At 34.6% G+C, this 12,515-nt stretch overlaps 1 protein-coding gene across 1 annotated transcript in view; it reads right to left on the minus strand.

Annotated features, from left to right (window-relative positions):
* The window catches only part of PREX2 (phosphatidylinositol-3,4,5-trisphosphate dependent Rac exchange factor 2), a 280,879-nt gene that overhangs the window by 96,161 nt on the left and 172,203 nt on the right, over positions 1-12,515 (minus strand). The window contains exons 30-31 of the mRNA XM_003274806.4: positions 12,201-12,329; positions 5,732-5,773 (exon numbers count right to left, since the gene is read on the minus strand). Coding sequence (XP_003274854.2) covers positions 5,732-5,773; positions 12,201-12,329 — 171 coding nt within the window. The remainder of the gene's footprint in view (positions 1-5,731; positions 5,774-12,200; positions 12,330-12,515) is intronic.

Here is a 12,515-nt window from a genome sequence, read left to right on the forward strand (position 1 = left end):
TTTCTGAGGCCTTCCTGGCTGTGCAGAACTGTGAGTCAATCAAACTTCTTTCCTTTATAAAGTACCCACAATCTCAGCTATTTCTTTATAGCAGTGAGAAAACAGACTAATACACCCACTTTGAAGATAGGTTTCCACTGTGAAATTCCGAACTAGAGATTTTTCAAATGGAAAGAAGCTAACACACAGAGTTCATTTCTTCAGGTGGTTGGATATATACAAACTACAGAAACACAAAGCTACACATTCCACATATTGAAAAATCACTTCCACTAGAAGTGGAAACAACAAAGGGAAAAATAACCTCCTCTCAAATGTGTACTAAATATTTCAAGGGTTCATAGACTCTTCTGGAATAAAGAAGCACTGTCAATATTAGTGTATAACATAGAGATAAATGCTGACTTTATTCAGTGGTGAGCTCCTGTTTTATTGACAAAAAAGGCATAATTTTTAAGATTTACCAAGAACATCGAACATCGAACATCTGTTTTTAATAACCATCAAAGGCATGTGTACACATAATTTAGTTTCTATGTTACTCGGTTTCACTGTAAAACCTACTCTTGAAAATTTTATTAGAAAGATAATTAAATATTTAAAATATTTAATTTTGTATCTGAATATTCATTTATTTGGCTCAACTATAGATAATTAAATATTTAAAATATTTAATTTTTTATCTGAATATTCATTTATTAGGCTCAACTATAGAAACATGCTGCTTTGGTAGGTTAAAATGGCAGAATGTGGCCATTCCATATGGCTCAACTTACTAATTTAACCAACAACATGTGTTAAGGGTCTATATCATGCGCCCCATGCTACTAGATAGGAAAGGGCATTTATAGGTAACTATAAAATCTTTAAACTGGAAATGAACTTTGTCCAATCCTCAAGAAAAAAAACTAAACACCTATTTTGTTGTGCACAATTTCTATCACAGTAGACATTGAACAAATGTTTACTAAATCAATGATTAAAATAAACAGTCAGTGGCACTAAAAATAAATTGAAAACTGAAATGAAAAGACATGAGTTCATTCTCTGGTTTCTTGAAATATCTGGATTTAATTTTACTTAAGAGGCTAATTCAGATAGCTTGTTAGCTCCAGTGTGCACCTAGGGTACTGAGGTTCACGACAGAAACCAAATAAGTAAAATAAATTGCCCTACGTCTTTGTTATACATTATTACTTTGTTTTTCAGATGTTCTATAGTGAAACAGAAAATCTGGGTGAATTTTTAAGAATACTTCAGTAGATTTGGCAGAAATACTCCCACCCATACCTTGAAAATGATTTAATAAAAATCTAATTGGAAAGAAATTATGGATATTGAGTGAAAAGCAAAAATCTAGAGAAAGAAGGATCTGCACTGCAAGCTTTAACAAAAATCACCAGGATTAATAATTTTGCCACTGGTAGAAATAATTATTTCCAAGTTTCTTTTGTGAAAAAGTTTTCTATTTTTATCCTAAAAAGAATAGTTAGATGTTTATTCTATACTCTGCTACTATATATTATTTGCATTTAAGCCAAAATAAGATTTTTCTTTCAACCTCTTTATCAAATCAGAACTGATTGCAATTAACAGTCAACTTTTCAATGTGCAAAACCTGTTGATAACTTGAAGTTGTATTCATTCATCAATTAAATGTTTGACACTGAATGAACACCCTACAGGAACTGACAGCTGCAGAGGATCCAAGCTGGGGCCTCAGCCATATTGAATAAAAATTCATATTTCATGAGATGATTTTCTGTTGCCACCTTCCTATTTTCAACAGAGAGTAGATGAATTATTTGCACAGATTCAAAATGTATGTATTATATCAAGAGCTTTTCAAGTTAACTTTTTACAAGCCATCATCTCACAGTGAATAACAAAGTTAGAAAACAGTGGCATAAGCGGGACCTTGCAACCCATCCCCGACTTATATTTACAGCTTCTCAACATACCACTTCCCTCCATTCATTCCACACTACAGCAACAATGTTCACAGAATTATTGGGAGAGCACATTAAAACAAGATATTTGAAAGCAGTCAGAGGCATGGGGTACACAGACCTGTCCTCTTTGAGCCACACAGTACTGCTCAGCAGTCCTCAAATACCAAATGCCCTATGGCCTACACTGGGCCTATACCTTCCTTCCAGATGCATCGCATGCCCTTGTCCTTCTCCTCTGCCTAGCAAACTTTAAATCAATCTTTAAGAGTCAACTCATCAAACTATTGAAACTCATTGAAAGATTATCTCCCCTTGTGAAATTCCCCTCTCCCCAAGGAAGTACTGGGGCTCTTCTTCTGGTCCCCATAGACCTGGGGGCATCCTTCTACTGGAGGGCTAATTATATAGCACAGTGGGCATTCATTTATGAGTCTGTGTTCCCAACGAACCATCAGCACATCAAAGCCAGAGAAGTGGCATGTGACTTAGGCTCACACTCTGTAGAGGCATATCATCTGCTTTCAACTACCCATTCTAAGCCATATTTTAGGTATCACATCCCCATGTGGAAACTGCGGTTCATTCCTCCTTCTTAGGTCTACGGTAAAGATAAATGAGATAAAAAGTATTTAAAGCACTTAACAAACTAAAGGGGTGTAGCCTTATCACTGTGATTCTTCTTTTTGTTTAGCATCTAGCACCGTGCCTGGCACGGAGTAGGTGCTCGGCTTTATTGCTCATGGAGAAGGAACAATTTGTTACATAAATTACAACAAAATCTACTAACTCTCAGCAAAAGTAGCCGGTCTTTTTCTTTCAATTATGCAACCATTCAAAATTTACAAGTATCCACCCTTTACAAAAGGTATTTTTGGGTTTTTCGTGTGTTTTTGTTTTGTTTTGTTTTGTTTTTTAAGAGAGAGCGTCTTACTCTGTCACCCAGGCTGGAGTACAGTGGCACAATCATAGCTCACTGAAGGTTCAAACTCCCAGGCTCAAGAGATCCTCCTACCTTGGCCTCCCAAATAGCTGGGACTTGCAGGTGTGTGCCATCCCATCTGGCTAATTTTTATTTTTATTTTTATTTTTTTGTAGAGGCAGGGCCTCACTATGATATCCAGGCTGGTCTCAAACTCCTAACCTCAAATAATCCTCCATCCTCAGCCTCCCAAAATGCTGGGATTATAAACGTGGACCAGGGCACACTGGCTTCATTTCTTATTTTTTATGAATAAGAAAGAACTACAGCAAAAATCACATCTGCTTTCAGCTGCTAGCAAAAGAAGAAAAACAGAGATTTTGAGGGGTTTTTTTTTTTTGCTTACTGTTATTGTAGAGTAAGATTTTTATTATTTATTTTTATCATAGAGTAATATTTTTCTTATAGGGAGACTAGACTCAAAAGAAATGGTTTTTGTACCTATCAAAGGCTTCAGTTTCATTTCAGTATTTAAGCACCTATTTAAACTCATCTTCTAACACATGTTTTAAATTACACTATTTAATCTTGGCTGTTTAGAAGTTTAAGATCTGCAATTAGCTACCTGGTCTAAAAAGAATGAGATGGTTTGTAGACACACAAAAGCAATCTCAGAAATTATGCTAACACAGAGATTGCAGGGAAAATAAAGCAAAATAAACAACAAAAAGGATTAGAGAAAGAGAAAGGTAGAAATAAAAGGAGGTTAAGAATATTTAAAAGACACCGTCTACCCTTTTCAAATAAACATAATTCCACAGCCAGAAATATGAAGTATTTTGGCTACTGTTTTGGTGTCATACTATATAGAAGAGGGGAGAGAGAGTGAGCAAATAAAACAGGAAAATAAAGAATCGTAAGAGGAATAGAAAAATAAAATTGAAATCAAAATAAAAATCTACCAGAGCATCCATTTGAGCATTAATGAATAAAATGAAGCATCCCAGAATCACCTCCGGAACTGGCAAACCTAAGTTTGAATTTCAAAACTGCCACCTACTATTTATTCATTTATTCAATAAGGCATCAATATGCCTAACCTTCTAGATGCTCCAACGTCAGTGTTGACTGTATACTACGTGCTGGTTATTATTAATCTGCCAGAATGTCAATTTCTTCACCTTTAAAACTGTGGAAACAATAATATTCTCACCTGGTGGGTTGTGGGGACCCAATGAAATCCAAGAAAATGAGGTCCATGAATCGTGTTATTAGTAAAGCTCAGAAACTGTCAGATATTTTTGTCATTATTATTAGTCAAAAAGCAAGCCAAAACCTTTTTTCATTAGGGCAAAAAACCAATGGACAAATAAAAAAGCCCTGTTGGTTAACTTGGTTCATTCATAATTTAAAATTTCCAAGTGTGGTACTTTGGAAAAGTGGTCACAAATTCTTTCCCTCCCTGTATCCACACTCTTGTAATGTAATTTTGAGACTCTTTCCTTCAAAAGTAGAATCTATATCTCTACCCCTTAAGTCTGGCCTTGCCAGTTACATGCTGGGGCCAGTAGAAGGTGGCAAGCTCTTAGACATCGCACTGTCTTCCTGGAACCCTGCAAATCCACCATGTGAACAAGAACAGGCTAGCCTCATAGATGACGAGAGACAGGCTGCCCAGGCAGCCCTGTTACCTCAGCTAACAGCCAGCCAAATGTTACATATGTGAGCAAGGCCACCCTAGATCACCTGTGCCTAGCCAACCCACCACCTGACTGCAGACACATGGGCAAACCCAGCCAAGATCAATAAAACCTGGCACAGACCAGCAGAAACGCCCAGATGACACTAGACAGGTAAGCAATAAGAAATGGTCATTGTTTTATGCCACAAAGTTTGGGGAATTTTTTTTTAACACAACAAAAGCTAACTGCTATCACAAGTAATCATTCAGGTTATATTTTTAGGAACAAATCCCTATCAACATCTAGTTAATGTAATAGAATTTCTGTGTATACACATACACATACTTTATGGAAAATAGATTAAAATAATAAAAGTAACTCATTCAACATATCTATATATCTCCAAATCTACAGAAAGAGATGCACAGCAGGCTGACATCAAACTGTTCACTATAATTAAACGGCATGTAGTCGAGTTTTCCCAGTCTTTGCAATCTATTTCCTTCTAAATGCATTTTGAATGAAAACCTGGTTGAAATATTTCATACATTTTTCCTTTTTCATTCATATAATTTTTCATTCACTTTTGCCCCAAATATTTGCTGAATATCTATATGCCAGCCACTATTTTAGGCATTTACTGATGATCAAAATAGACATAGTGCCTGCCTTTATGACATTTACAGTCTACCATCTGCAATTTAGAATCTCAGCAAATATTTAATTGTCCTTTAGTGTCATTTTCCATTACCAATATTTTTTGAGCTCCCACTAAGTGCATGGTAAAAGTGTTTTAATGTAAGATTTGTAAAATGTTTACATACATTCTTGTTCATAAACAAAATTTAGACACAATTAACTTTAACAAAACCTACTCCCTTTGTCCTGTTTAATAATATTTTGTTTAAATCTATATTCATATATGTTTTCATGGTTTCGCTTATAAGAGAATGCAAGTGTGTGTGTATATATATATATGTGTATATATATATATATTTGCATTTTTATTAAAATGATGTGAGTACTTTTTCTAATCTTTCCAAAGGTTTGGAGAAGGTAGGGATCATATTTCTATTTTGTAAATGGTTGAAGGCATTGTCCTCAAATTTCAAGGCCTTTATGATCCTGGGCCACAATCACTTAAATAGTAAAAAAAAAAATAAAATGCAAAATGTTACCTGAATATTCAAGAAGAGCCAGGAGTATCCTACACTTTACCTCTGCAGAGAAAGAAAACACATCAGTTAATTGTTCACTCTTTCTGTCACAAGTACCATATTTTAACTGTGTAGTCAAAATTAGTACAATCTTATTATACTAGGTTCATGCTAAAGTAATTGTGGTTTTGCCATTACTTTCAATGGATGGCAAAAACAGCAATTACTTTTGCACCAACCTAATATTAGATAATGAAAATCAATTCACTTGACATGCTACTCTTGCCTGTTTGCCTACACAAATTCTATCCATTGTTCAAATCCTGAAGTGTCTCTGAATTATATCAGTCAATGAAACACCATTCAAATCCTGGCAGCTTTTTAGGTCATCCTTAGCTGTTTTAGCCTGCTTGGTGTTCTGCAGGCTACAACTGTTGTAATCGCTAGCAATAAACTGTCAAACGATATTTTTGCTACTGTTATTTAAACTTTCAAAGTTTACACTTGTATATATATATACACTCTTCTTCCAACTCCAACCCACACAGGGTCAATCACAGATGTTTGATAAATGTGCATGAATTTCATACTAATTGTGAATTCTGAATCTGGCCAAAGTTGGTATAGAATTCTAAATGAGACTAGAAAATATTTCATAAAACTTTAAATTATCACTGTCAAGAAAAGAGATACATATTCTAAGATTGAGAGATTTTGCTAGCAAAGGAATATAGTAGAGAATGAATAACATTGATAAATGTGCATGAATTTCATACTAATTGCTATGTGTCCAATGAGTTACATGTCCATTTGTTTCCAACTAGTAAATGATTATAGTTTATGTGCAATAGGTAAATTTAAAAACTTACAAAGTTCCTGCTAAATGCCCAAGATTATGGGAAACAAAAAAGATTAAGTTATATCCTATTCTAGACAGATTCACGGTAGAGTCAGAAAGACAGAATTGACTGAAAAGAAATGCAGGAAATACTTGAAAAGGCACCACATATTACAAGTGAGACTGAAAGCAGAAAAGGATTTCAGAGGCAGCAAAGTACAATAAGCTAAGAGTCAGAAGACTGCTGTTATATACTAGCTTTGTGGATTTAGAAAATTGCTAAATTACTTTGAGTCTCAATTAACTCATTCATAAATGAAGATAACGTCTGCCTTATCTATTTTACAGGTCTGTGTAAAATATAAGTGAGAATATGTATGAAAAGTCTTTGAAAATTGTTTAAAATCCTATATACAAGTGAAGACTGTTATTATTGTAATCTGAATCTGGCCAAAGTTGGTATAGAATTCTAAATGAGACTAGAAAATATTTCATAAAACTTTAAATTATCACTGTCAAGAAAAGAGATACATATTCTAAGATTGAGAGATTTTGCTAGCAAAGGAATATAGTAGAGAATGAATAACAATTATCTAACAATCTAGCATACAGAGATTTTATTATATCATTAAGAGACTGAGATTGGGATATGATTAGAAAGCCCCACTGAAAAATGGCTTCTAACAGATCAATGTGTTTAGTCTTACCTAACAGAAAATCACTGCAAGACTTTGTGACACAGTAGTGAAATTATGAACACGATATTTTAGGAAGATGAATCTCGTAACGGTTTTAAGAATCAGAAAAATATAGGGAGAGGGAGGTTAGGCAGGAAAATCATTGCAATTACTGAAGTGTGATGAAAAAGGGAAAAACTGAAGACACACTCTTTAGAATATCGCGACAAACGCAGGGAAAAAATTTTTTAAAATATATGTTGCTAAAAATATATGAGATTAGAATAAAGCATTTTTCTTTTTAGGGAACAGAAAGTTGAAAATGTGTTCACTAATAAACATCTGAATTTAAGGTGATGGTGGGCTACTCAGATAAAAATCTCTTCATTCAGTTGATAATATGAAGCCATAACTTACCTCAGAGGTTAAGCAGGAGATAGGCATCGTCTTAGTGACACCATACAATTAATCTGTCCTCACTTAATTCACTATCTTCTCTGCTCTCTTCTACACACAGTTTAATCGGCTATGAATGGGTGAGTACATAATGATACAATTTTTGAATGGCACTGCAACAGTTCTTTCTAAATAGAGATCATAGAATTATGACGCCTTGATATCACATGTGGTATATAATGGATGGGGTATTTTGAAATCGAAGACTAGGAAAAACATTAGAAATGGGGTCATCCCAGCTACTTATATAAACCAAGAAATTGTGGCCTGGTAGCACCAGGTTAAATTAAGTCCCGAGATCTAACCTTTCATTAAGTCATTCACTATATAAAGACAGTCTAGGAAGTAGAATGAAAATGACTTAAGTTGAATAGGATAAATTCATGCTGAACTAGCGAAGTTACTCAGAGTGCCTCCACATAACGAGCAACTGATTTCAATGATCCTAATGCTTTTTCAACTCTTAACAGGAATGGATATCACACGGATTACCAGGAAATGGTAGCATGCCCTCTCGCTTGCATAGTCCATTGGGATGAAGCAAAAAGTAATCATTTTTAAAGACTCACTTAACATGGTGACAATCACAGCTCTTACCCAAACAGCTCACTGAAACTCACTGAAATTTGCAAGCAGAGATGCAACTTAAATTCTACAGAGAGCCCTCCCCACACCATTGACTATAAGACTGTCAGCCCATCCAACCACACTCAAGTAGCCATTGGACTCCCGTGACCAAGAGTGGCACCCAAATTCACAACACATATCAATCAATCCATCAATCAGTATGTATATAGTTATCATGCCTATAGTGGCTTATTGTGACATGAGTTACAGAGAATACAAAAGCAGGTCTTCAGATGAAAATGTAAGATTCTTAAAATGAGTACTTTTTGAAAAATTAAACTTTTATCCTGCATTAGAAATGTATTTTTTTAAACTTTTAAGTTCAAGGGTACATGTGCAGGTTTCTTATATAGGTACACTTGTGTCATGGGGGTTTGTTGTACAGATTATTTCATCACCCAGGTATTAAGCCTAATACCCATTAAGTATTTTTTCTGATCCTCTCCCTCCTCCTACCCTTCACCTTCTGATAGGCCCCAGTGTGTGTTGTTCCTCTCTTTGTGTCCATGTGTTCTCATCATTTAGCTTCCACTTATAAATGAGAACATGTGGTATTTGGTTTTCTGTTCCTGTGTTAGTTTGCTAAGGATAATGGACTCCAGCTCCATTATTGTTTCTGCAAAGGACATTAGCTCATTCTTTTTTATGGCTGCATAGTATTCCCTGGAATACATGTACCACATTTTCTTTATCCAGTCTACCACTGATGGGCATTTGAGCTGATTTCACGTCTTTGGTATTGTGAACAGTCCTGCAATGAACATATGTGTGCACATATCTTTATGACAGAATGATTTATATTCCTTTGTTTATATGATGAATCACGTTTGTTGATTTGAGTATGTTGAACCTACTTTGTGTCCCAAGGATAAAGTCTACTTGATCATGGTAGGTAAGCTTTTTGATGTGATGCTGGATTTGGTTTGCCAGGATTTTGTTGAAGATTTTTGCATTGATGTTCATAAAGAATATTGGCCTGAAGTTTTCTTTTTGTTGTTGTATCTCTGCCAGTTTTTGGTATCAGGCCTCCTAGAATAAGTTAGGGAGGAGTCCCTCCTCCTCAATTCTTTGAAATAGTTTTGATAGAAACTGTACCAGCTCTTCTGTGTACATCTGGTAGAATTTGGCTGTTAATCTATCTGGTCCCAGGCTTTTTTTTTTTGGTTGGCAGGCTATTTATTACTGATTCAACTTTGGAGCTAGTTATTGGTCTGTTCAGGGATTCAATTTCTTTCTGGGTCAGTCTTGGGAGGGTGTTATGTGTCCAGGAATTTATCCATTTCTTTTACATTTTGTAGTTTATGTACATAGAGGTGTCCATAGTTGTGATATTTATGTGTAAATGCACATAACATGATAGTTATGTGTATTTCTGTGGGGTCAGTGGTAATATCTCCTTTGTCATTTCTAATGTGTTTGTTTGGATCTTCTCTCTTTTCTTCTTTGCTAGCCCAGCTAGTGGTCTATCTACTTTATTAATTTTTTCAAAAATCAACTCCTAGATTTATTGATCTTTTAAATGGTTTTTTGTATCAATCTCTTTCAGTTCAGCTCTGATTTTAGTTATTTCTTGTCCTCTGGTACCTTTGGGTTTGATTTTCTCTTGCTTCTATAGTTCTTTTGGTTGTGGTGTTAGATTTATAAATCAAGATCTTTCTAACTTTTGGATATGGGCATTTAGTGCTACAAATTTCCCTCTTAACATTGCCTTAGCTGTGTCCCAGAGAGTCTGGTATGTTTTACCTTTGCTCTCATTAATTTCCCAGATTTATAAAGCAAGTTCTTAGAGACCTTCAGAAAGTCTTAGACTCCCACACAATAATAGTTGGAGACTTCAACAACCCACTGTCAGTATTAGACAGATCATCAGGGGAGAAGATTAACAAAGATATTCAGGACCTGAACTCAGCACTGATCGAATGGTCCTGATAGACATCTACAGATACCTCTATCCCAATACAACAGAATATACATTCTTCCCATCACCACATGGCACATACACTAAAATCGATGACATAATCAGACATAAAACACTTCTCAGCTAATGCAAAAGAAGTGAAATCATAACAACCACTCTTTCAGACCATAGCACAATCAAATTAGAAATAAAGATTAAGAAATTCACTCAAAACCATACAATTACATGGATATTGAATAACCTGCCCTTGAATAACTTTTGGATAAATGGTAAAATTAACACAGAAGCCAAGAAGTTCTTTGAAACTAATGAGAGCATTAGAAATTTCTATCTGAAAGATAAAATCGTTCAAAACAAAAAAGTGGGAGAGATGATTTAAGGATTTCTCCATTCCCAGCCAATATGCATTTACCTTAAAACAAATATAAAATCTCAAAGATGATGAGAACAACTGCAGAATTATAATTTCTAGTAGTGTCATAATACTGGCATCTATTCAGCAGAAATATGTCTTTTACTCAGTAAAGTATATACTTAAATTTCTAAAACATAATTGTTTTTTAAAAATGCATTTAACATTTATGCTATTCATATTTTGGGGAATTTTAAATTCAGGCTCTTCATTAAATATTATGTTATAAAGTATCACAGATAAACATTACATTAGGCCATAAAATAAAAATATAGCCAAGAAAACCAGCTGTCAAATACAAGATTTTATCACAAGATAGAATCACTATGATTTATTTGGGGAAGTATTCCATATCTGTACAAATTTCCTTTCTACTAATCTCTAAACATAAGTTGTTATATTTGAGTATAAGTCTATACAGAAGACTTTAGTAATCACAGAACATTTAAGCCATCTCTGTCATTTAATAAATGTGGAAGTTGAAGCCTAAAAGAGTTAAGTGACTAACTCAGACTCCATTTAATATAAGGGGTTGTCTTTTGTCAGCAAAATTTACAGCTCTCTTTAATTTACCCCACTTAAGGTAATAACTGCAGTTATAGTGTAATTCTGCTAAATACCATTGAATACTATTGACCATATCCAACTGACATACAAATGACTGAGGAATAAAAATGTAAACACAGGAATAGTATTTATTGTATGGGTTTCTCGACCTTAGCACTATTAACATTTTGGATCAGAGAATTCTTCCTTGTAAGGAACTGTCTCGTACACTCTAGAATGTTCAGCAGCATCCCTGGCCTCTATCTAGAGGTCAGTAGCACACCCACAATTGTGACAACCAAAAATACCTCCAGATGTTGCCAACCACTGGTCTAATCACTGGGAAGAAAATTGCTGAGTTATATATTTTTAAAACTAGATGAATTCCCATTTCATCTTTTTCACCATAATTTTGAAACTCTCAGAATTTTCACTTAATCACACTGATTCTAAACAACACGCAATCTATCTCAATGAAGTCGTCTCAAAGTTATATGTCTCCAATTTACAGGTTTTGCCAATTATAGAATGTCATGTAAATAATGTTATGGTAGTTAATAGCAATCAACTTAGACAAACACTTCTGATATAAAAACTTAAAAATTAATGATGCAACCTATGTGATTATTTTGATTCTCAAACAGCTTCACAATTCATTTTTTTTGTGGATAAACTTTTGCTTCATGCCTTTTTGTAAATCCTTCAGAATTTGTTTATGATATTGTCTCCTATTATAGAGTCTTAAATTCTCTTCATGTCTATTTGTCTTCATAACTTTGAGCCCTTATTTTATTCACTGAGAATATTCTCCATGATGTTTATAACCTTGGGACACAAGACCCTATAATCTTATTCCTTCTTGCCCTCTTCCCCCCTTACCATTTTCAGTACTCTTATTTTCTTCACAACAGGAAACACTGCAAAAAGTAATCAGGCATTACCAAACTTTTGGTTTTAGTGGGTTTTAAATTGATTATTGCTAATATCATGTAATGTTCTTTGCTTTTCATGCTGACCTTCAACAAATTTCCTGATGTTCTGAGCAAGAGTCCGGACGCTGCTGGGAAGATTCCAAGGATCTTGCTTGATATGAAGCCGTAGCCTTTTTGGACAACTCAATTTTGGTTCCATTTCCTGTTGAAATTCTAAATAAACACAGAAAATCTCTCTTAAGTCTCAGCTAATTCCCAAACAATGAAGCCTTTAGGCTTCAAAACCTTCTTCTGTCACTGCTGTCCTAGACTACAGACATGGTGGTCATTTCTTTTGCCACACCATCAGAAAATCCGTTAAATCTAAAAAGTCAAACCTTAACGTTATTTTCTTATAAA

The sequence above is a fragment of the Nomascus leucogenys genome, chromosome 16 (genome assembly GCF_006542625.1).
Source record: "Nomascus leucogenys isolate Asia chromosome 16, Asia_NLE_v1, whole genome shotgun sequence".
Lineage (NCBI taxonomy): Eukaryota > Metazoa > Chordata > Mammalia > Primates > Hylobatidae > Nomascus > Nomascus leucogenys.